Source organism: Trachypithecus francoisi, unplaced genomic scaffold (genome assembly GCF_009764315.1).
Source record: "Trachypithecus francoisi isolate TF-2019V2 unplaced genomic scaffold, Tfra_2.0 Lachesis_group0, whole genome shotgun sequence".
Classification (NCBI taxonomy): Eukaryota; Metazoa; Chordata; class Mammalia; order Primates; family Cercopithecidae; genus Trachypithecus; species Trachypithecus francoisi.
In genome coordinates, this window is record NW_022681453.1 from 12966818 (window position 1) to 12993099 (window position 26282).

Sequence of the window (26282 nt, forward strand, 5' to 3'; positions counted from 1 at the left end):
TGGATCTGGGAGAAATTAAGTTGGAAGGACTAGAACCCACGGTTGGTCTAGAGCCCTTAATATTCATGTAGAACCCAATTCTGTTTAATATTTTTATGCTGCTGTAATTAAAAAATTTTGACATCAATTATCAATACATGTACATATGTTCTCCCTACATCTGCTAAAGCTCCTTCCCCCACCACCAAAAACAATAACAAATAAAAACAAAAATGAAAACATCGATAAATGAACTTCTCAAGTTGCTGAAAATTTACCATCAGATTCAAGCCTGTTTCTGAAAGTTTCAACTCACCCAATCAGACAAGAGGCTGAGGAAGGGAAACATTTATCAAGTTACACGGGGGACTCCATCTGTTATCTTAGACCTTTGTTACCAAGTGACACAGAGGAGATACTTGAAGGCAGTTTGAAAGACTTTTATTTTACAGATTCTTCATCCTAAGATTTCCAAGTAGGGAGAAGAAGCAGCAGAAAAGGAGAAAAGTCAAGTATGAGTGATGAAGATGCCTTCATCTACTGACATTTAACCTGACGAGAACCATCAATGGTGAAGTTGCCTTTTCAGCTGGGATCTGTCCGTTCAGCTTCTGTAATAAATGCAGTCAAAGGGGCAGTCCCTTCCCATTGCTCACAAAGGTCTTGTTTTTGAACCTCGCCCTCACAGAGGCCATTTCTCATCATGCCAAGTCAACAGAAGAAAATCATTTTTTGCATGGCTGGAGTGTTAAGCACTGCATGTGCCCTCGGAGTTGTGACAGCCTTGGGGACACCGTTGTGGATCAAAGCCACTATCCTCTGCAAAACGGGAGCTCTGCTCGTCAATGCCTCAGGGCAGGAGCTGGACAAGTTTATGGGTGAAATCCAGTACGGGCTTTTCCACGGAGAGGGCGTGAGGCAGTGTGGGTTAGGAGCAAGGCCCTTTCGGTTCTCATGTAAGTAGCAATTGCATTTGAATTATTTAATACTTTAGGCAGGCTCTTCCCAGTTTTGTAAGGAATTATATTTGACAGTTTTGCCCTGTTTATTGCAGGACTTTTTAAACTGGTGTGAACCATATGAAAAACCTATGACTCTGAGCAATTTCTTCTTCCTAGTTTTTATTATTTTATACTTGCTCTTTTTATTATAATATAGAGTTAATTCATTGTTACATAATTAAGGTTTTTGGAAATATTAGCAGTTAAGATTCGTAAGTATTAATATTTACGTAAGAAATTATGGAGTCTTTTTTAAAAAGTAAACTTGGGGAAATAGGAAAGCTGTAAAGAATTATCTTTATGCTTTTTGTTCTTTATAAAAAGAACCAAGGTCATGGGCTCCCTACTTAACCCTACCTGCTTTGCCACCTTTTTCATGATTTTGTTTCCTGCTCCCCACTCCCTCCCATTATTTCTGCTAAGACCTTTGCTGCTGCTAAATATTCAGTTTTCATTTTTAACTAATCTGGAATCATTTGGCTGTAGAAATTTAAAATGATCTGCTGTGCTAAATGGGAAAGAAATGGATGCCTATTTAGTACAGAAAATTTTAAACTGATTGACCTGCAAATCATGTAAAGAATATGAGATTTTCTTGTCTTGATTTTTGTGAAATGGAAGTGTTATCCACAGTATTTATAACCTGTTTATCTTAAGAAGATAATTTTTAAAAATTACCATGTGAATAGGCAACTCATTAAATGAAAATTAATAAGAAGTCATTTGTTATATCTCTCACAACACACATTCAGAAGTTGTTATTATTTCAGAAGGGCTGGTTTGGAACAATCTTATGAAGACACCGTCAGTAAATTACTGCATAAATCACTCTTCAGGAAAGGAGGTTACCAATTGAAGCATTTAAAATGAATTATTGTTTTGCCCAGGTTTTTTTTTTTCTTCTAGTATAGGTAGAAGGCTAAATTAATTGAATTTATTATTAACATATGCAGTGCCTAATTAAATTTCAGTGCTGGTCTATTTATATTTCTGCGACATTCCTTATATCTTCTTAGCAGTCATTGGACACCAACCTTAAGCTCACATAGGTTACTAAGTGATATGAATTTTCACAGGGCTCCAGAAAATTTCCAAGAGTTAGTCATCAACTTTTTAATCGATGAAGTGGATACCAGGTCTTTTCATTGAATGGCTTTTATTCATTAAGATAATGGGGCTGTTAGAGTTGCTTAGTTTTCCTCGGGAAGGGGGAGGAAGAAAACAAAGCAGAATGTCACGTGATATGCAACTGTATTAAAAAACCGAAAAGGAAAAAAGATGAGAGCGATGATTTAACCATGAGTCACCGGCAGCCAAGGCGTGAGTAAAACTTCTCACAAATGAATCTAGACAAAAGCAAAAATACTGGTGAATTTTCTGGAGCCTTTACATTTTCTACAGTGAAATGGAGATAAACTTTACTCATGCCATATGACATATTTCAAAACAATAATAAGATGTTTTCTGAACACTTACTACATGCTAAGCACTTTATATGCTTTGTCTCATTTAATCCTTACACAGCCACATTCTTCTGGGGTTCAGTGAGTGATTTTTGTGGTTGTGTACTATGCTGGTCCTGTCTAGGATGAAGTTATTCTAATTGGATACCCCTCCCTTTGCTTTCTGTGAGGACTCACAGAACTGGTGGGGTTTAAACAGTCCTCTCACTTATCTCACAGAATTGCATTAGTTCCCAGATACCCCTAACATTCTCCCCCTAGCCTAGTGAAGACATTCTTCCATTTACTTGTTTGTTCTGCAGTGACAGCTCCATCTCTATACAATAGACTATACATATTAAGTGTACTGTATATACTATACATGTTAAAACCTCATTCATTTTGGTGAGGCCCAGCAAAGAATACTAACAGTATAGCTTTTTTTTTTTTTTTTTCCTAAGCATAAAAGTATCTTTTTCAATGCAGCATGAGAGAGAGTTGGGAAAATGAAAATAAACAGATCCAATGGACTCCCCAAAGAGCATAATATTCATTTAAATAAACACCCCTCTCAGTGTTAAAACTTCCTAATCAACATGCCTTTGGGACACATTGCACCCTTAAAGTTTACACTCCCATTGCAATGCAGCTTCATGGTTCACATTTTTTCCATTCAAAATGTCATTACCCCGTCAATGATGTTTCATCAACGTTTGCTTGGATGAGAATCCTCTGATACTCTTCCTGATAGAAATGTATAAGCCCTGTTCATATAAATGAATAAAAGATCTAGCCTTATTTTCTCAGTAGTGGCTTCCTTGGAGCAAAAATCAGGGACCTCCAGAGAGCTCAGGTGAATCACTCTTTTCTGTTTCTTCCAGAGCCCAGCTTCTAATTAGTGCACAATTCATTTCCCAGAATGTCTTCTTATTTTGCCTTTAGAAAGTTGTTAAGCAAACATTTGAATTCACAGAATCTTACCAGTGTAGGAGGAATGGAAAAGGTAACTTATCAAGGTAAAAATCACTTCGTGGCCAGTTTTCTTGGCTCACTGCAACCTCCCCCTCCTGGGTTCAAGCGATTCTCCTGCCTCAGCCTCCCAAGTAGCTGGGACCACAGGCGTGAGCCACTACGCCCAGCTAATATTTTTTGTGTTTTTAGTAGAGACAGGGTTTCACCATGTGGGCCAGGCTGGTCTCATGGCCAGTTTTCTTTGTGTTGTCATGTTATCATCAATTAATAGGAATTTATATTTCAGTTCTGTTAGGTGGATAAACACTATTTTGCATACCTAAACTTTTCATTTATATCAGCATTGCCCAATAAAAATATACTACCAGCCACAAATGCAAGCCATATATGTACTTTTAAATGTCCTAGTAGCCACACTAGAAAACAAAAGTAAAAAGGAACAGATGAAATTAATTTTAATGATTTTTTTAACCCAAGATATCAAAAATCTTATCATTTTAACATATAATCAAAAATTTATTGAGATGTTTTACATTCTTTTTTTCTTGATGCTGTCTTGGAAATCTAGAGTGTATTTTACATTTATATTACATCTAATTCAGTCTAGCCACATTTCACATGCTCATTTTTTTGTGTGTGATTTTAAGGAGAAGAGAGTTTAATAGGTAAGAAAGAAAAGAGAAGGCAGAAGGAAGAGGTTCCCCCATACAGAGACAGAGGTTGGCGGGGATTCCAAAGCCAAAAGAGGAGGTCCCTAAGTGCGGTGGACACCAGCCAGGTATATATGCAGAGTCTGGAGGAGGTGATGTCTCATTTGCATAGGGTCACACGCTCATTTTTATGGCTACTGTATTAGTCAGTACAGATTTAGATGGGGATTTGCTCTGAATAAGTTGGTCTTTGATGGTGTTCATATTCTGATTGAATTTTTCCTGGGTTCTGCCGTATAAGTCCATGTGTGTTATTTTCATGTGCAATGCTTGCATCATTTTTAAAACCCAGATATATGGCATAACATGAGAATGAAAAATGGACCAGAAAAATAGTTTGGCAATGTAGTCATGTTTGTTCCTATTAAATGTTCCCTGTTGACCACTCCATCTCTTTTAATTATAACATGAATCTGCCCTGCCAGCATGCACAGTTATGCTGGGAAAACTTCTGCCTCATTTACTCTGGCTGATTCTCAACCACTTATGGGTCAGTGGTTCATTTTCTAGAGGTCACCAGCATTCATACCTAGCACACAATTTCATTTATTATAATGAAGGAATGTTTTCCTTTCAAAGAGGCACAACTGGTGGGCTTAATTTTTCTTGATATGTCACCTGTAAAATTTTAATGATGATGTTTAAACTCTAAATGTAGCCATCAAGACAAAAACTGCCAATTTTGAGCTCAGTGTGTGTGGGTGGGTTTCTGTTTTGGTAATTTGAAACATTGCAGAATATCATCAAAATATGATACCCAAGAATCATATGGTATCAATCATTCCTAGATATACTGATCTATTCATTGCCAAGATAGTTCATGAGCTGGTAAAAACATATGGAATTATTTTCTTAAAATGTGAAAAATAAAATTTAACCAATCATGTATCACAGCTTGCAACTTTAGTCATACTTTGAAAAGCATTTTAATTTGGACCTCATGATAGAAAATTTATAAAAAGCTGAACAGAAATTAGTTCACTTCATATTTTAGAAAAGCAGCATTTCTTTACTAAATGAGGCATTTGACCCAGATTGGAGAGAAAATGTTGAAACTACTTCTATGAGCAAGCAGGTGGCTTCTCAAACACGTGTTGGAATGAAATGGTTGGGGCTCAGGGACTCAGTGCCTGTCACTGACAGTTGGTACTCTCTATCTCCACGGTCTCCTCCAAGTGTGACTCTTGTCTTTTGCTGACCTGACCTGCCCCAGGTGTCTCACTGATCATGACTCTGCACATCTTGCATCTCTCCTATCACCCTGCCTATGGCAAAACTACAAAGGTCTTTGATGTAGCTCTGTCTGATATCCTGTGTTTCCTCCTATGGTCTGTGTGGAAGCAGGTATGGGGGTGTGCAGAGGGGAAGCCTATGAAGTCCATCTGCAAAGACTACTTGGTTAGGGGAAGAGGGAAAGAAGCCATATGCACCATTTCACCAGCAAGCATGGGCTCTTCTGCTTTTTAGCTTAGGGGTCCTGTTGTCTAGTCTCACTCACCTATTAAAACAGTCCAGCAAATAGAGGTTTTGTTTGCCTCCTATTAAAAAAAGAAGCAATTAATGGAATAGAAGATAATAATGTATGAGAAGCACTACTGTGAAAGAAAAACCTTCAGCTTCTCTCAGCCAAATAATTGTTTCCTCCTTTGTCCTTCCCAGACCTTGATGTTTGCTCTATTATTTCAAAACAACTATATTATAAATATTTGAGAATGTGTATTTCTCTGCAAGGAGATCTTCATCCCCAAGAAGGCGGGAGCTGTGTATTATTCATCCCACTGCTCCTTCACACCAGGGTCTCAGACAGTGCATGGCCCAAATAGGTACCAATAAATATTTGGTAAACTGACACTATTGAAATTAAGAAACCTGAATTTGAGGTGGGTCTCTGCCACTCGCAAGAGATTACACTTAGAAAATTCCATCACTTCATTGACTTTCAGTTCTTGCATCTGTATATGGGAGATGATACTAGGTGATTTCTGACATCTCTTACCATTTAAACGCTCTGTGATCTATATAATGAGGGACTGGCTGTTCTAGACAAGTTCCTTACGGCTTTATAGTTGCATAACCCTTCTAATCTTAGTCACATGATGACTCCACTGACAGATTTTTAGCCACCATCATTAGACATGCTGAGTTACGTGTGCCTTTGCTCTGATCCTCAAAACTCATGATTTTTAAAGTATTCTGAAATGTCTACCATTTATCAGGATCCAGATGGATTTCATGACTAAAGTGGATGTTTCTTTTCTCTCCCATTACAATCTTTTACTTTTTGTGTGGGAAATTGCATGTTAAAGAAAGGGAAATTGAAGAATGGGATGCTTTGGAATTCTGGTAAGATGGATTAGTGGGTTCCAGAAAGTGGGAGCAGCCACAAATACTGAAAAAAATGAGATGGTATTATTGAGAAAGCACAAATGGAAGAAGGTCAAAAGCAAGAAGAAGCTGACATCCTACTTCCTTCCATTTTTGCTTTCTCTGTTTTTCCAAGAAACTCCTCTTCCAGCCTCGCTGAAAAACTCCACTTTCCTAAATCTAATTTCTTAAACTGATAATGGCAAGAAGCTAGGAATGAACAGTATGTTTAACACTCCAAGAGTATTTGTTTTGTTTCGTTTTGAGACTGGGTCTCACTCTGTCGTCCAGCATGGAGTGCAGTGGTGCGATCGCAGCTCACTGCAGCCTTGACCTCCCCTTCCTGAGGGGTCCTCCCACCTCAGCCTCCTGAGTAGATGGGACCACAGGCATGTGCCACCACACCTGGCTAACTTAAAAGAATTTTTTTTTTTTTTGGTAGAGGTGGGGTTGCCCAGGCAGATCTCAAACTGCTGGGCTCAAGCAATCCCCCTGCATTGGCCTCCCAAAGTGCTAGGATTATGGGCATAAGCCACTATGCCTGGCCTCTCCATGGGCTTTCTTTACCCAGAAGAGGAACTTGGCAGAAATTATCCTCCAATTGGTGAGGAATATGGAGAAAATGACTTTGAGGAAAGGAACTTCTGGTTCTGCCTACCTAATCCAGAAAAAGAAGTTTTACTTCTCCCTTCCCCTAGTAACTATCTTCCCATATTCATATAAAAAAGTACAGAATCAACATTGTTCAAGAATTATAATTTTGCATATATGCACATATACCTTCTCTCCCTTTAAATCATCCCATACCCTAATAGTAGTAAAATCACTGACTTGAGCATACCTGGGAGAGGAAGAGGAGTCTGACTGGGGCAAGTCCTAAGTGGCACTTCTGAAACTTTACCCTGGTGTACACACTTTACCTATTGCAGGATGACTCCACAACTGTTCTCACAATTTGCTGCTCTGCTTTCTTTTCTAATTTCTGAAGGTGACTTGTCTTCCCCAAGGACTCTCAGACTTCTCAGAAGAAAAAAATATTAGGTGGGTCTCTGCTAGTCACAAAAGATTAGACTTTGAGAATGATAAAAGTATATCAGATTATACTCATTAATATTGAATTACTTTAATTAATATTATGATATTGATAAAAGCAATGTTCAATAATGAATACTATTTGTGCCTCATAGGAGCCGGGTATTTTGTATGTATTATCTACAACCCTTACATGGGAGATGTTATGATGCTATTTCTGTTGAAGAAATATGGACACTGGAAACAGAGAGGTCACAACAATTTTCCAGAGTCACATAGCTAGTAGGCAGCAGAGTTGGGATTCAAATTCAGAAGCATATGATAGATCATGCTCTTCCTCTGCTACATTTTGCCCCCTTAGAATATGAAAAAAGGATACAAAGTGATGAAGAAAATATGTAAGATTATTCTTCAGTTTCACCATCTATTCTTATAAAGTTTTTAAAATTATACTTTAAATTCTGAAATACATGTGCAGAACGTGCAAGTTTGTTACATAGGTATACACGTACCATGGTGGTTTGCTGCACCCATCAACCTGTCATCTACATTAGGTATTTTTCTAATGCTGTCCTTCCACTAGCCCTCCAACCCCTGACAAGCTCCGGTGTGTGATGTTCCCCTCCCTGTGTCCTTGTGTTCTCATTGTTCAACTCCCACTTATGAGTGAGGACATGTGGTGTCTGATTTTCTGTTCCTGTTAGTTTGCTGAGAGTGATGGTTTCCAACTTCAGTCACTTAGATGCAAAGGACATGAACTCATCCTTTTTATGGCTGCATACCATTCCATGGCGTACATGTGCCACAATTTCTAATCCAGTCTACCATTGATGGGCATTTAGATTGGTTCCAAGTCTTTGCTATTGTGAACAGTGCTGCAATAGGCATATGTGTGCATGTGTCTTTATAGTAGAATGATTTATAATCCTTTGGGTATATACCCAGTAATGAGATTGCTCGGTCAAATGGTATTTCTGGTTCTAGGTCCTTGAGGAAACGCCACACTGCCTTGCACAATAGCTGAACTAATTTACACCCCCACCAACAGCGTAAAAGCGTTCCTATTTCTCCACATCCTCTCCAGCATCTGCTGTTTCCTGGACTTTTTAATGATCGCCATTCTAACTGGCGTGAGATAGTATCTCACTGTGGTTTTGATTTGCATTTCTCTAATGACCAGTGATGATGAGCTTTTTTTCATATGTTTGTTGGTCGCATAAATGTCTTATTTTGAGAAGTGTCTGTTCATATCCTTCTCCCACTTTTTGATGGGGTTTTTTTTTTTTTCATATAAGTTTGTTTAAGTTTCTTGTAAATTCTGGATATTAGCCCTTTGTCAGCTGGGTAGATTGCAAAAATGTTCTTCCGTTCTGCAGGTTGCCTGTTCACTCTGATAATAGTTTCTTTTGCTGTGCAGAAGTTTTTTAGTTTAATTAGTTCCTATTTATCAATATTGGCTTTTGTTGCCATTGCTTTTTGTGTTTTAGTCATGAAGTCTTTGCCCATGCCTATGTCCTGAATGGTATTGCCTAGGTTTTCTTCTACGGTTTTTATGGTTTTAGGTCTTATGTTTAAATCTTTAATCCATCTTGAGTTAACTTTGTAAAAGGTGTAAGGAAGGGGTTCAGTTTAGTTTTCCGCATATGGCTAGCCAGTTTTCCCAACACCATTTATTAAATAGGGAATCCTTTCCCCATTGCTTGTTTTTGTCAGGTTTGTCAAAGATCAGATGGTTGTAGATGTATGGCATTATTTCTGAGGCCTCTATTCTGTTTCATTGGTCTCTATATCTGTTTTGGTACCAGTACCATGCTGTTTTGGTTACTGTAGACTTGTAGTATAGTTTAAAGTCAGGGAGTGTAATGCCTCCAGTTTTGTTCTTTTTGCTTAGGATTGTCTTGGCTATGTGGGCTCTTTTTTGGTTCCATACGCAATTTAAAGTAGTTTTTTCTAATTCTGTGAAGAAAGTCAATGGTAGCTTGATGGGAAAGCATTGAATCTATAAGTTACTTTGGGGAATATGGCCATTTTCATGATATTAATTCTTCCTATCCATGAGCATGGGATGTTTTTCTATTTGTTTGTATCCTCTCTTATTTACTTGAGCAGTGGTTTGTAGTTCTCCTTGAAGAGGTCCTTCACATCCCTTGTAAGTTGGATTCCTAGTTATTTTATTCTCTTTGTAGCAATTGTGAATGGAAGTTCACTCATGATTTGGCTCTCTGTTTGTCTGTTATTGGTGTATAGGAATGCTTGTGATTTTTGCACATTGATTTTGTATCCCGAGACTTTGCTGAAGTTGCTTATCAGCTTAAGGAGATATTGGGCTGAGATGGGGTTTTCTAAATATACAATCATGTCATCTGCAAACACAGACAATTTGACTTCCTGTCTTCCTATTTGAATACCTTTATTTCTTCCTCTTGCCTGATTGCCCTGGCCAGAACTTCCAATACTGTGTTGAATAGGAGTGATCACCATCTATTTTAAGAATAGTATTGAAGTCTCACAAAAGCTGGTTCTCATGTAACTATCTGAGAGTATTTGGCCTGATGACTTGAATTCATTCATTGCCTTTTTATTTCACATTTTAGTGATCCTGATGTCTAAATCTTAATCTTTGATCCTCGCAAGGTAAAATAGCCAAGTCAGGACTGTTTAATAATATTGGTTGAGGAAGTCACATGCTTATGATCAATCTTTGGGTTTTGTAATTATATTACCTTCATGTTGGCAGTTTAGGTGTAAGGCAGAGATATCTGATCACATGTGTGGTTAGCTAATTTAAGATCACTGCCCACTAAAATCTTCATGGTATGATCTTCAAAGTTAGCTACTCTGACCACAGCAATGATTTCACCACAGAAATTTCCAAAATGGCAGGCTCTTTCCTGAGGTGGAATGAACAGTTTTAAAACAGAGGCAAGGACTAAAAGAAAAGCAGGCACATAGCATTTGATTCATTTCAAAAACTAGTATTGTATTAAGAGCCAAGGGAACAGAATTGTAGCATCAATTAAAATCTTGTTTGAAAAAAAATAAAATAAAAACAAAAGTTCATTTTTATCTCTGAAATATATTAAGGGTTTCATAAAGTTACAGGTATATTTTTAAAAAACTGATATACATTAAACTGACAAATTTGCCTCCCATCTCATCATGCAGCTAAACACAACTGTCTATGGTGATATACACTCTTATTAGAGGTATGATAGAACTGACTAATAGCAAACTTTGTACCTGGTAGACTAATTTATGCAGCGTTCATATTTCGCTCCCTCTCAGCATGTTATAACTGTGGCAAAGCCATTCTCAGAAGTTATTACCCCAACATAATCATACCCCTGTGGATTCGGAGCAGTTAAATGGGTTCTGTTATCAGAGACACATATGTGCCACAGCAGATGTCGTCCCTGAGCCACCACGGGTGATTAAGACTCACTGATGGGGCTGCCTCTGAATAGGCTGGAGTGAGGTGGATACACTTCAGCTGAGAGAAATTCAGGTAAGGGGCTGAGAAAATCAGATTTTGAATGGTTTTATCATACCATCAGGTCTCCTTCTTTTAAGTGCTGGGGTCATGGATTTCATTCAAGCTGACCACATAGCCTTTGGAAGCTTGGCTCAATACCTAAGTGTGAGATTATGGGTGATATTAAAGGAGATGAATGCATTGAGCTGATGTCAGAGAATGTCTTTTACTGGATTTTCATAATGACTGGCTGCAGATGGGCTGAGGGGAAAGTCAGATCAAGAGCATTTCTGTAAGAAGAAAGAAATCTTCCCTCTTATTCTCTTTCAAGAAAATGAATAGCTGAGCACCAAGAGGCCAAATACTTTTATAAAAAACACATCCTTTTATGTAGAGAAGGACAAGCTGAGACGAAAAACAGGACCTCTGAAACTGCCTTTAGAGCTTTAATCTAGGAAGAAATTGCTGCACCATTGCTGACATCATTATCAGAGGCTGCCTTAGTTCTGAGAGCTTCACAGATGGCCTTTTCTGCGTTTTACATCTGGCCACATGAAGGCAAAAAGGTTGATGAAACCAAAATTATTAGATCAGTGGTCCATAACTCTGGCTGCACTTGAGAATCATCTGGGGAGTCCTTAAAACTACTGATCCTGAGGCTCCATCCTAGACCAATTGAATCAGGATCTCTGGGGGTGGGATCTGAGCATTGGAATGCTTTAAAAGTTCCTCAGAGGACTCTAATGTGCAGCCAAGGCTGAGAACGACTGAGGTGGATGGTGGCCAAGACAGGTGAGGCCAAGAGTTAAAAGCCCTTACTGTTAGGGAAGGGGGAAGCCACAAGGAGGAGGGGAGGGGGAAGGAGCAGTATTTAGCATTTCTACCACACAGTTGGGGGCTTTTCTGATCAAAATTAAGCCGGGATCTTTCGCTTCCATTTTCATGAAGGTCTTTTGCTTTGTCCATAGCCACCCGGCCTCCGGTCAATGAGCAATCTGATTGGTGAATCTGCAGTAAGAAACTGAGCATACTTTGCTGTCAGCTCCAGTGGCTTCCCCTGTTTCCAAATCTGCCCACCAGTTACAGGAGCCTGCTCACCAACTAGTTGGGTTAAAGGAGTCAGCTCTGTCCTTGACAGGGAGGCCTTCAGCTGTCTGGCCCTGTCTGTGATTGCTTGGGTGAAGCTGCCTAATTTGGGGAACTTGATGGAAGATCTAAGCTATGTTCTCTAACAGTTTTATCAGAAATAAAGTTAACTTTTGACCTCCATCTGTCTGTCTCCTGTCGAAGGGCTCTGCTCCTTCCAAAGAGACTCTCAGGGGTTCTCCTTAGAGGTGTGTTATCAGTCCAAAGATCATTTTAGACCAGCCATTACAGAGGATGTCCAAGAAATTGCACAAGGGAAATAGAAGCAAGAATGAGAGCAATATATCAGACAGTGAGGAAAGAATGTGACTGGTTTCAAATAAGTAATTAACCATAAATCCAAAGTTCCAGCATTATTTATAGCAATAGTCGCCTACCTGGTCAGGAAAAAAGTAAAAGACTGAGCTGCAAGATAGAAAGTTTGCCTGAATTCCATGTACTCCAAGGACTCCTGTGGAGTATTCCTCAGTCCCAATGCAGAGACCTGTACTCTGACCACCCGTGGGCCAAATCCCTCTTACCCACCTTCAATGATTCCTCCTGGGACCCTCACCACATCGAGTTCCTACATTCCTCACTCTTTTCAGGGGAAATACAACCCTTTTGCTCTTCTCACGATGTTAAAAATATTTAGACAATTACTTAAAATTAACAGCAATCTTCCACATAAATGATCTCGCTTGTGTTTCTTTTTTTTTTTTTTTTTTTTTTTTGAGGCAGAGTCTCGCTCTGTCGCCCAGACTGGAGTGCAGTGGCGCAATCTCGGCTCACTGCAAGCTCCGCCTCCCGGGTTCACGCCATTCTCCTGCCTCAGCCTCCCGAGTAGCTGGGACTACAGGCGCCCGCCACCTCGCCCGGCTAGTTTTTTGTATTTTTAGTAGAGACGGGGTTTCACCATGTTAGCCAGGATGGTCTCGATCTCCTGACCTCGTGATCCGCCCGTCTCGGCCTCCCAAAGTGCTGGGATTACAGGCTTGAGCCACCGCGCCCGGCCACGCTTGTGTTTCTTGTAAGCTCCGTGATTTATTTCTATTATTATCTATGCTGATAGTTAAGGAAACTGAGATATAGAGACTAACATGCATACTAAATGGCAAAACCAGATGAATTTCAAACTTCCCTGACTCCAAAAGCCATGTTCTGCCCAACCCGCCATGCTGCCGCGCGTTAATGCCTGGCTCCCCACTGGCCCCTCTACCCATTGTGCTTTTGGTGGTACATTGTATTCCAACTGCCTGAGACTCCTGGTTAATGCCATTACGTATAGACTTAGGTTGAATTTACTAGGATTTTTAAGATTTGTAGGATAACAGATATGACTGTTAGACTGGAATCAGTAATAGATAAAGGGATAACAAAGTTTCAGAATAAAATATAATAGAAAACCCCAGCAGATAGAAGTAAAATGAATGTTAAGGCAACTGAAATGAAAGACATACATTTAGCAATATCAAATGAAACTCAGATTAATGGCAGATAATAAAGGAACACACTTAGCAGTTACTAAAAACACTTTTTATCTTATTCTTATTACCCTCCAGTAAACTTTTTTTTTTTTTTTTGAGACAAAGTCTCGCTCTGTCATCCAGGCTGGAGTGCAGTGATGCAATCTCAGCTCACTGCAACTTCCACCTCCTGGGCTCTAGAGATTCTTCTGCTCCAGCCTCCCGAGTAGCTGAGACTATAGGCGCCCATCACCACACCCGGCTAATTTTTGTATTTTTAGTAGAAACGGGGTTTCGCCATGTTGGCCAGGCTGCTCTTGAACTCCTGACCTCAGGTGATCCACCTGCCTCAGCCTCCCAAAGTGCTGGGATTATAGGTGTGAGCCACCACGCCCAGCTGTAACCTATTGAAAATAGCATTTCTTGACATGTGAGACAAATTATTTGTAAGTTAAAGAGTTTATGTGCCTTCAATGCTCTCACCCCTCCCTCCCCTAAAAAGATTATTGAGTGCCTATGATGTGCCTAAGCCTTCTAGTAGACTCTGAGAATGTGAAAGGAATTAGACGATACTTGTTCAACAACCCAGAATCTAAGCAGAAGTGTTCTGAAATGATCAGCCACTTGGGAGAGCTATACTAGCATATCATTCAGGATGGGCTGGGTTATGTTTTAATAAAGAGTAAGTTTGAACTTCATAGGTTTGAAACAACAAAGATGAGTTTCTTGCTCACGGTTCATATTTTTTGGAGACTGGCTAGAGCTTCATTCCAGGATATGGCCACCATCTGGAATGTTGACAGTTACTGTAACAGAGAAAGAGTTGTGGAGGCTCTCACACTGGCAATTAAATTCTCTGACCTGGAACTGACACATGCCACCTCCACTTACATTTTATTGGCCAAGGCTTGTTACACAGCCACATCTAACTGCAGAGAGGTCAAGATGAGCAAATCCTACCATGAGCTATAGATGGTCGAGTAGCACTCATTATTATCACAATTTTATCACTTCTTGGAGTTATAAAAACTCCAAGAAGAATAGGTACTCTCTGTGAGGAATAGGCATAGGAAAACCAGAGGAAAGTTCTTAAAGATGAGATAGATTTCACTAGATGGCATTGAAGAAACATTCTAAGTAAATGAACAGCATAAGCAAATGCATGAAGAACTTATTGTGGCCCTAGTACTGACGATGCGTGAGAGCGTAAAGGAGGGAAAAGGTAAGACTGGAGAGGAAGGCAGGAACCAGAACAGGACAGACTGTGTTTGCTGTCAGGCAGTGAAGTTTATCTTGTAGGCAACAGGAAGGCTTTTAAGGAAGGCAAGCAGCTATGTGACGGGACAGAAGATGGACTGGAAGAAAATCAAAAGAGAAGTGAGGACCAGTCATAAGGCTCCTCCAATATTTGGGGATCCAAACCAGAGCATTGGCAAATAAATAGAAAGGAAGGGAAATATTTCCAAAATATTCAAAACAGAAACCAACAGAACTTGATGACAGAAGATGAGCCCAGGTTTCTGCTGGATAGACAGTTGTTACATTCTCTGAGATAAGGAATACAGAAGGAAAAAGTTGAGAGGGAATATGAAATTATTTTTAGTCATGTTTAATTTGATCACTTGCAGAACATCAACCAGAGATGTCCATGAGTTACACCAATTTGCAGGTTTTGAGAGAGGCCTGGGGTAGAAGCAGAGAAGCGGGAATCAGCAGATTAGAGGCAGTAGTTGGAACCATGACTGAAGATGAGATTTCCCAGGGAGGGGAGTTGAACAGGAAGGTAGACAAAGGCCAGGTACAGTGGCTCATGCCTGTAATCCCAGCACTTTAGGAGGCTGAGGTGGGTGGATCACAAGGTCAGGAGTTCAAGACCAGACTGTCCAACATGGTGAAACCCCGTCTCTACTAAAAAACACAAAAATTAGCTGGATGTGGTGGTGCACACTTGTAATCCCAGCCTCTGGAGGCTGAGGCAGGAGAATTGCTTGAACCCGGGAGGCAGAGGTTGCAGTGAGCCGAGATCATGCCATTGCACTCCAGCCTGGGCGACAGAGCAAGACTCTGTCTCTCCCCCCACCAAAAAAAAAAAAAAGAAGGTAGACAAAGATATGTCCTAGAAAACACTAATATGAATGGGTAGAGAGGGGAGACTTTCCAAGGAAATTGTGGGGAGAGTTAGTGAGGTGAAACCTTGGGAGGACAAACCTTCACCAAGGAAGTAACAGTCAACAGGCCTAGATGCCACAGAGATGTCAAATGAGAGACATTGGAAATGGCTATTTGAATGTTACAGCCAGAACATCACAGGGGACCTTTTCCAAAGCAGTCTTGATGAAGTGGTGGGGAAGGGAGGTCCTTGAAGGAGCTAAGGAGGGACTGGGAGATCATGACCCAGAGATAAGGGTTGCAGGTATAAAAGGGAAAGACTGAGGTCAGGAAATAGACAGAGGAACCCTAAGGCCAGGCTGTGGGTGGTGTGTGTGTATACAATGGGAAGACCTTGAGTATAATTCTGTACTAAGAAGATAGAGCAGTAGGGAGGAAAAGACTGAAGACAGATGGGAGGGTAAATAGTGAATTAGAAAGGTCCCTGCAAGATGAGAAAGGATGAGTCTGAAAGCACAGGGAGAAGGGCCACCCTTGGCTTGGACAGGAGAAAACATTTATTTCACTAAGAATAAAGGGAAGGTTTGGTATACACCACGAAGAAGGTGTAGATGGGTGGCAATGGAGTTCTGTCAAGTTGAGGGCATTCCATGATAGCTTCACCTTTCTCTGTGAAATGAGAGAGTTTAGTTTACAAAATATGTTTGAGCACTTCACAAGCCAGGTTCATAGGCTGAAAGAAATGGAGGTGGAGTGTGATAGGTCCTTAAGAATAGGGGAGGTTTGGAATATCTGACAAGGGACAGAGAGGAAAAAACTAGAAAAGGCTTTGCAGAATGGGGGTCCACAGATCAGAGCCTCAGGGGTTCTCATTTGAGCAGGAGAGTAAAGGCAGGGAGGCAAGGGTCACAGCCTAAAAATTAGAGCCCCCACCAAATGACTGCGGGAGGGCAGCTTTCCTACGAGAGCATCCCTATCACTGTTTTCACTCCAAGTCATTAACTTATGACTTACTCAGCTCTGTTTCGTAATAGCAGACTTGAGTAATGAGGGTATGACAGCCTCTCTCTGCATGCCAAGGTATGTAGCGTGGATTTCCTTTTTTGCTTTCTCTCTCCTGTGGCTTAGGTGCCTTCTGTTCTGCTACTAGGATAGAGAACCCAGTGACTAGTTTCTTCTAGCTGTCTGTTCTGACTAGGTATCTTGTCAGAAATTTCTGCTTTCCAGACTTCACGGAGAGGGAATCAAGCTTTGAATCATGGTTGAAAAAGTAGAGTTTAATATATATATATTACAAAATGCCACTTATGTTCTTGAGGTTACCTGGGATCTATACCACAACTAGCATTCTTTTAGAAAGCACCAGTACCCAAGTAATCCCTTTCCTGGGAATTCACCCAAAAAGGTTATTCCCATATATCCCCCATCTCCAAAATAAAAAAGAAAAAGGTATGTGCTTAGAGATGTTCCTGGAAGCATGAGCTGTAATGCTGAACCAATAGAAGACGACCTAACAGATTGCAGGGCATCCGTTTGGTTAAAAACGTATGTGTTATCTAAATGATAGTTATGAAGACAATATGCATAACACAGAAAATGCTTCTATTCTGAGTGAAAAGACAGAAGGTGATTTCTTTTTTTTTTTTTTTTTGAGACGGAGTGTTGCTCTGCCACCCAGCCTGGAGTGCAGTGGCCGGATCTCAGCTCACTGCAAGCTCCGCCTCCCGGGTTTATGCCATTCTCCTGCCTCAGCCTCCCGAGTAGCTGGGACTACAGGCGCCCGCCTCATCGCCCGGCTAGTTTTTTTTTGTATTTTTTTTAAGTAGAGACGGGGTTTCATCGTATTAGCCAGGATGGTCTCGATCTCCTGACCTCGTGATCCGCCCGTCTCGGCCTCCCAAAGTGCTGGGATTACAGGCTTGAGCCACCGCGCCCGGCCGACAGAAGGTGATTTCAAAACTGCATTGAGATAATAGTAATATAGGAAATAGTAAGATGAACAAAGATTTCAAAGGAACAAAAATAAAGAAAAATTTTGCTTTTTATGTTAGTTAGGAGTACGGGTGAAACTCCAATTTTAATTTTAATTTTATTGTTACAATGCTGTTCATAAAAAAAGGTCCTCCATAGACAGTGGGGCTTTGGGACAAACTAACAGAAACAGGGTTCGAAGAAAATCCATCTTCCTTCAATCCCCTTTCTCTGCTTTAAAAAAAAAAAGAGCTTTGTCATGTTCAGGTGTGCAATGAATTCTTTTTCCAAATCTGGAACTTTAAACCTACTCTTAAACGGGAGTCAGTTTCCATGTAACATGTTGACAATCCCCAAGTATGTTGGATTAATTTTTTTTAATAAGGGGACTTGAAATTCCATTTCAATTGCCAACCTGCATCTTTCAACTTCCAAAAACAAAGTAAAACAAAACAAAAACACACTGGGTCCTATCACCCTCTCTTGCTACTGCTATTTTACCTCCATTGCCCTGAATTCCTCCCAAACCTCTTTCCACCCAGCTTTGATTTGTTTTCAGTCGGGTTTATTGAGGCATAATTTACATACAGTAAAATTCATCTTTTTTTTTTTTTTTTTTTTTTTTGAGACAGAGTCTGGCTCTGTCGCCCAGGCTGGAGTGCGGTGGCCGGATCTCAGCTCACTGCAAGCTCCGCCTCCCAGGTTCACGCCATTCTCCTGCCTCCGCCTCCCAAGTAGCTGGGACTACAGGCGCCCGCCTCGTTGCCGGCTAGTGTTTTGTATTCTTTAGTAGAGACGGGGTTTCACCGTATTAGCCAGGATGGTCTCGATCTCCTGACCTTGTGATCCGCCCGTCTCGGCCTCCCAAAGTGCTGGGATTACAGGCTTGAGCCACCGCGCCCGGCCAAAATTCATCTTTCTTAGGATGCATTTTGACTAACGTATGCATTAGACTAATGCATTTTCACTAATGTATATTGGCTTATAATGACCACCACAAGCAAGATATAGAATACACCCACCACTCCCGGGTTCCCTCTGTCCCTTTTTTGGTCCATCTCCTCTCCTACCCCCAACCCCTTGGCAACCACTGATCTGTTTTCTGTCCTTATCATTTTGCTTTTTCCAGAATGTCATATGTAAGGAATCATGCAGCATGCAGCCTCTCGAGTCTGACTTCTTCCAGTTAGCACAGTTATTTCAGATCTGTCCGAGTTATTGTGAGTAGCAGTATCTTTTCATTGCTGACTAGTATTTCATCACATGGATGGGCCACGGCTTGTTTATCTGTTCACCTGTCAATGGATACTAAGTTGTTTCCAGTGTTTGGCAAATATGAATAAAGTAAATATTTGCATACAGATTTTTGTGTGGACACATGTTTTCGATTCTCTTAGGTAAACACCGAGCAATGGGATTGCTGGGTTATATGTTAAGTCTATGTTCAGTTTTCTAAGTTCTGAAACAATTGGATATCTATATGCAAAAATACAAAATTAACCTTGACTCAAACTTGTACTATATACAAAAAATAACCTGAAAGAGATCACAGATGTAAATGTAAACCTAGAACTAAAAACTTCAAGGAGAGAAACACAGCAGAAAATATTTGTGACCTTGCATCAGGCAAAGACTTCTTAGATTTAACATTTGAAACTTGATATGTAAAAAATCTTGATAAATTGGAGTTCATAAAGATAAGAACTACTCTTCAAAAGACACTGATAAGAGAATGAAAATACAAGCCATTGGACGGAGAAAATATTTGTGAATTTCTTATCAGATAAAGGGTTTGTATCTAGCATGCATAAAGACTTTTCAAAACTCAGTAATAAACAATCCAGTAAGAAATGCACAGAAGATACTACGAACACATCATCAAAAATGACCTGTGAAAGGCAAATAAGCTCTCCAAAAAATGCTCAACATCATTAGACACTTGGGAAATGCAAATTAAAACAACACTGAGATAAACTACGTATCTATTAAATGGCTACCACTTTAAAAAACCTGCCAAGTGCCAGCCAGAATGTGGAACAAGTAGGACTCTCGTACATTGCTAGTGGGAAGGTGAATGGCAGAGCCACTTTGGAAAACACTCAGCAGCTTCTTGTAGCTACACATATGGACCTGGGGGTAGAGGAAGGGTTGACTGCAAAGGGGCAAAACTTCCTGGGAGGGGTGGGGAGAGTTTTTAGAATAGTGAAATTGTTCTATATCTTGATTATTGTGGTGGTTACACAACTGTATGCATTTGTCAAAACTCACAGAACTGTACACTAAAAAGGGATTATTTATGCTCTGCTAAATTTACTTTAATCTTAAAAATAGCAAGGAAAAAAGAAAATCAATGCCACTGTGTGACTTTGGGCAAATTAGTTAACTTCTCTTGCCTTGGTGTTTTGAAATCTATACTTTAAGGATAAAATAATACTTTCCTCATATTGTTAGAATTAAATGTGCTAATTTATGTTATATATATATAAAGTACTTGGAAGGGTGTGGTGATTCACACCTGTAATCCTAGCACTGTGGGAGGCCACGGCGGGTGGATCACTTGAGGCCAGGAGTTCAAGACCAGCCTGGTCAACATGGTGAAACCCTGTCTCTACTAAAAATACAAAAATCAGCTGAGCTTGGTGGTGCATGCTTGTAATCCCAGCTACTTGAGAGCCTGAGGTGGGAGGATCATAGAACTCCGGAGGTGGAGGCTGCAGTGGGCTCCACCCACTGCCTGGGTGACAGAGCGAGACTCCATCTCAAAGAAAAAAAAAAGTACTTGAAACATAGCAAACGTTTTATAATTGTTGGCTTTTTTTCCTTATTGTTATTACTTGCATATTGTTCTTTGAAGAAGTTTGGTGATAATGGAGAGAAAAGGGCAATTAGGGGTCTGCGATGGTTTAAGGATGAGGACACCTAGAAACATTGACTCATAGAGTGAATAAATCAAAGATAAGAGAATGAAAGAGAGGGAGGGTAATTCTGAACGCACAAAGTTATGTTACTAATGTGGCATCAGCTGTGTGTTTTGATAAATAACTCCCTTTCACTTGTCAATAGCTAATCAAATACTTTCTGGAGACCAGAAGTGACTTGCTGGATCAATGACAACTCCTCCACAGATCAAAATGTTCAAATCCTTTTTCTGTGTTGTAATCCTAAATCTAAAAGAACAGAAAGACCAAGCAAATCTACCTCCTAGATACACAATATCCAACATCATTAAAGTGACAACTCTCAATATTTATTTGAATGGTCCGCTCTCAGCTTCAACCAAGGAAAAGTCATATTAGTGTTGGTCAGAAAACAGAAGGGTGTTACCAGAGTTCTGGCTGATCATTACAGACTCGGGGATTTTTGATTAAAAGAACAAGAAGAAGAAGAAGAAACCTGATGAAGTGTAACTATAGCATGCAGGGATTAGTGTCCTGCTGGGTCATGTTCTCACAACAGTGAGAATTTCAGAGATTTCACAAAAATTAAACTGCGCCACATGACAATTTATTTTAGCTTCTGGCTTTTCCAGGGGGCAAATCAGTGCAACTTCTTTCTGTATTTGTTTCAATTTGGTAGCAACCCTCAATTTTAGGACAGGCTTAATCTAACCACCCTATCACAGATGATGAAGTAGCTATCTTTTTAACAGGTGGGGAGATGAATGGAATCAGGGTTTGTTTGTTTGTTTGTTTGTTTGTTTAATAATTGCTAGTAAAAACCAAGTCAATAGCTGACTGAGTGTAAGGGAGGCTCCAGAAGGCGGGTTATTGTAGTATAGATATGCCTCGACTTATGATAATGTTACTTCCCAATAAACCCGTCATAAGTTGAAATATCGTGAAGTTGAAAATGCTTTTAATACACCTAATCTACCAAACATCATAGCTTAGCTCAGCCTGCGTTAAATGTACTCATGACACACATTGCCTACAGCTGAGCCAAATCACCTGGCAACATAGGATACTGTAGAGTACCGGTTGCTGGCCCTCGTGATGCTGTGACTGGCTGGGAGCTGCGCTTGGTGCCACTGCTTGGCATTGAGAGTTTCCTATCGCATATCACTGGCCTGGGAAAAGATCAAAATTCAAAATTCAAAGTGCGGTTTCTACTGAATGCTTATAAATTTCAGACCATCATAAGGTTGAAAAATCAAGCCATCATAGGTTGGGATCCATCCTGTAAGACGAACTATGCTGCCGGAAGTATGAGACTGCTATGCTGCCAGAAGATGGGGCATAGTGGACAACTGCAAGTACTGACAACAGGAGGTCAGCATCTGTGACCTTTAACATCCACGTTGCCACCACTGCAGTCTTCCAAACAGAGCTGATAATAGAGTTTGGATGTCGTCCCTGCCCAAATCTCAAGTCGAATTATAATCCCCACTGTTGGAGGTGGGGCCTGGTGGGAGGTGATTGGATCATGGGGGCAGAGTTCTTATAAATGGTTTAGCACTGTTCCCCCTCGGTATTGTATAGTGAGTGAGTTCTCACGCGATCTGGTTGTTTAAAAGTGTGTGGCACCTCCCCCCTCTCTCTTTCTCCTACTCTGGCCATGTGAAGTGCTGGCTCCGACTTTGCCTTCCACCATGATTGTTAAATTCCCAGAGGCCTCCCTGGAAGCTGACTCTGCCATGTTTCCTGTACAGCCTGGAGAACTGTGAGCCAATTAAATCTCATCTCTTTTAAAATTACCCAGTCTCAGGCCGGGCGTGGTGACTCACACCTGTAATCTCAGCACTTTGGGAGGCTGAGGCAGGCAGATCATTTGAGGTCAGGAGTTTGAGACCAGCCTAGCCAACATGGTGAAACCCCATCTCTATTAAAAATATAAAAATTAGGCAGGCATGGTGGCAGGTGCCTGTAATCCCAGCTACTCGGGAGGCTGAGGCAGGAGAATCACTTGAACCTGGGAGGTGGAGGTTGCAGAGAGTCAAGATGGAGCCACTGTACTCCAGCCTGGGCAATGCAGTAAGATCCTGTCTCAAAAACAAAACAAAACAAAACAAAACAAAACAAAAACCTAGTCTCAGGTATTTCTTTATAGTAATGAGAGAATGGACTAATAGAGCTGAGGAATTTTATTTTATTTTTTATAAAACTTTTATTTTAGATTTGGGGGTACCTGTGAAAGTTTGTTACATAGATAAACTCCTGTCATGAGGGTTTGTTGTACAGATTCTTTTCTGCTCCTTGCCCTCCTCCCACCCTCCATCCTCAAGAAGACCCCAGTGTCTGCTGTTTCCTTCTTTCTGTTCGTAAGTTCTCATCATTTTGCTCCCACTTATAAGTGAGAACATGCAGTATTTGGTTTTCTGTCCCTGTGTTAGTTTGCTAAGGATGATAGCCTCCAGCTCCATCTATCTTCCTGCAAAAGACATGATCTTATTCATTTTTATGGTTGCATAGTATTCCATGGTGTATATATGCCACATTTTCTTTATCCAATCTGTCATTGATGGGCATTTAGGTTGATTCTGTGTCTTCAGAATTGTAAATAGTGCTGCAATGAACATTTGCATGCATGTGTTTTTATAGTAGAATGATTTCTATTCTTCTGGGTAGGTACCCAGTAATGGGATTGCTAGGTGAAATGGTCGTTCTGCTATTAACTCTTTGCAGAATCACCATACTGCTTTCCACAGTGGCTGAACTAATTTACATTCCCACAAACAGTGTATAAGTGTTCCCTTTTCTCTGCAACCTTGCCAGCATCTGTTATTTTTTGACTTTTTAATAAAAGCCATTCTAATTAGTGAGATGGTATTTAATTGTGGTTTTGATTTGCATTTCTCTAATGATGAGTGATGTTGAGCTTTTTTTCATCTGTTTGTTGGCCACATGTACATCTTTGTTTGAAAAGTGTCTGCTCATGTCCTTTGCCCACTTTTTAGTGGGGTTTTTTGTTTTTCTCTTGTAAATTTGTTTAAGTTCGTCATAGATGCTGGGTATTAGACCTTTGTCAGATGCATAGCTTGCAAATATTTTCTCCCATTCTGTAGGTTATCTGCTTACTCTTTTGATAGTTTATTTTACCATGCAGAAGCTCCTAAGTTTAATCAGATTCCATTTGTCAATTTTTGCTTTTGTTGCAATTGCTTTTGGTGTCTTTGTCATGAAATCTTTGTCAGGTCCTGTGTCCAGAATGGTATTGCCTAGGTTGTCTTTTAGGGTTTTTATAGTTTTGGGTTTTACATTTAAATTTTTAATCCATCTTGAGTTGATTTTTATATATGGTGTAAGGAAGGGGTCCAGTTTCAATCTTCTGCATATGGCTAGCCAGTTATCCCAGCATTATTTATTGAGTAGGGAATATTTTCTCCATTGCTTGTTTTTGTCAGGTTTGTTGAAGATCAGATGGTTGTAGGTGTGTGGCCTTATTTTGGGGCTCTCTATCCTGTTCATTTGGTCTATGTGCCTGTTTTTGTACTAGTATCATTCTGTTTTGGTTACTGTAGCCCTATAGCATATTTCAAACTTGGGTAACATGATGCCTCCAGCTTTGTTCTTTTTGCTTAGAATTACCTTGGCGATTTGGGCTCTTTTTTTGTTCCATATGAAGTTTAAAATAGCTTTTTTTCTAGTTATGTGAAGAATGTCATTGGTAATTTGTTAGGAATAACATATAATGATATTGATTCTTCCTCTCCGTGAGCATGGGATGTTTTTCCATTTGTTTGTGTCTTCTCTGATTTCTTCAAGCAGTGTTTTGTAAGTATTATTGTAGAGATTGTTCACCTCCTTGCTTAGCTGTATTCCTAGGTACTGTATTCTTTCTGTGGTAATTGTGAATGGGATTGCCTTTCTGATTTGGCTCTCAGTGTGGGTGTTGTTGGTGTATAGGAATGCTAGTGATTTTTTGTATCCTGAGACTTTGCTGAAGTTGTTTATCACCTGAAGGAGATTTTGAGTTAAGACTCCGGGGATTTTTAGATATAGAATCAGGTTCTCTGCAAACAGATATAGTTTGACTTCCTCTCTTCCTACTTGGATGCCCTTTATTTCTTTCTCTTGCCTGATTTCCCTGACCTGGACTTCCAGTACCATGTTGAATAGGCGTGGTGAGACAGGGCATTCTTGTCTTGTGCCAGTTTTCAAGGAGAATGCTTCCAGCTTTTGCCCATTCAGTATGATGTTGGTGGTGGTTTGTCATATATGGCTCTTATTATTTTAAGGTATGTTCCTTTAATACCTAGTTTATTGACAGTTTTTAACATGAAGCAGCGTTGAATTTTATCAAAAGTCTTTTCTGCCTCTATTGAGATAATCATGTGGCTTTTGTCTTTAGTTCTGTTTATGTGATGAATCACGTTCTTTGATTTGCTTATGTTGAACCAACCTTGCATCCTAGGGATGAAGCCTACTTGATTGTGGTGGTTTAGCTTTTTGATGTGCTACTGGATTCAGTTTGCAAGTATTTTGTTGAGGATTTTTGCACTGATATTCATCACGGATATTGGCCCGAAGTTTCTTTTTTTGTTGTGTCTCTACCAGATTTTTGGTATCAGAATGATGCCAGCCTCCTAAAATGAGTTGGGGAGGAGTCCCTCCTCCTCATTTTTTTTTTTTTTTTTTTTTGGAATAGGTTCTGTAGGAATGGTACCAACTCTTCTTTATACATCTGGTAGAATTTGGCTGTGAAGTCATCAGGTGCTGGGATTTTTTAGTTGGTAGAGTATTTATTACTGATTCCCTAAATAGACCAATAATAATTTTAGAAGTGGAATCAATTTTTTGGTTCAGTCTTTGGAAGGTGTTTGTATCCAGGAATTTATTTAGCTCTTCTAGGTTTTCTAGTTTGTGTGCATGGAGGTGTTTGTAGTAGTTTCTGATGGTTGTTTTTATTTCCGTGGGGTCAGTCGTAACATTCTCTTCATCATTTCTAATTGTGTTATTTGAATCCTCTCTCTTTTCTTCTTTATTAGGCTAGCTAGTGGCCTATCTATCTTATTAATTTTTTCAAAAAACCAGCTCCTGGATTTCTTGATCTTTTGAATGGTTTTTCGTGTCTGAATCCTTCAGTTCAGCTCTGATTTTGGTTATTCCTTGTCTTGTACTAGCTTTGGGGTTGACTTGTTCTTGCTTCTCTAATTATTTCCATTCTGATGTTAGGTTGTTAATCTGAGATCTTTCTAACTTTTTGATGTGGACATTTAGTGCTTTAAATTTACCTCTTAGCACTGCCTTACCTGTGTCCCAGAGAGTCTAGTATGTTGTATCTTTGTTCTCATTAGTTCCAAAAAACTTCTTGATTTCTGCCTTAATTTCCTTATGTATCCAAAGTCATTCAAGAACATGTTGTTTAATTTCCATGTAATTGCATGGTTTTGAGCAATTTTCTTAGTCTTGACTTCTATTTTTATTGTACTGTGGTCTGAGGATGTTCGATATGATTTTGGTTCTTTTGCATTTGCTGAGGATTGTTTTATGTTCAATTATGTGGTTGATTTTAGAGTATGTCCCATGTGGTGATGAGAAGAATGTATATTCTGTTGGTTTTGGGTAGAAAGTTCTGTAGAGGTCTATCAGATCCATTTGGTCCAATGTTGAGTTCAGATCCCGAATATCTTTGCTAATTTTCTGCCTCAGTGATCTAATACTGTCAATGAAGTGCTGAAGTCTCCTACTACTATTGTGTGG

The 26282-nt window shown here is 39.9% G+C and overlaps 1 protein-coding gene across 2 annotated transcripts in view; it reads left to right on the forward strand.

Moving 5' to 3' along the window:
• Positions 1–640: 640 nt before the first annotated feature.
• CLRN1 (clarin 1) overlaps positions 641–26282 on the forward strand; it is a 45707-nt gene continuing 20065 nt past the window's right edge. The window contains exon 1 of one of the 2 annotated variants that reach the window (XM_033204436.1): positions 641–935. In XM_033204436.1, the coding sequence (XP_033060327.1) occupies positions 683–935 (253 nt within the window). In that variant the 5' untranslated portion in view covers positions 641–682. The remainder of the gene's footprint in view (positions 936–26282) is intronic. The other variant, XM_033204426.1, reaches the window with a different exon arrangement.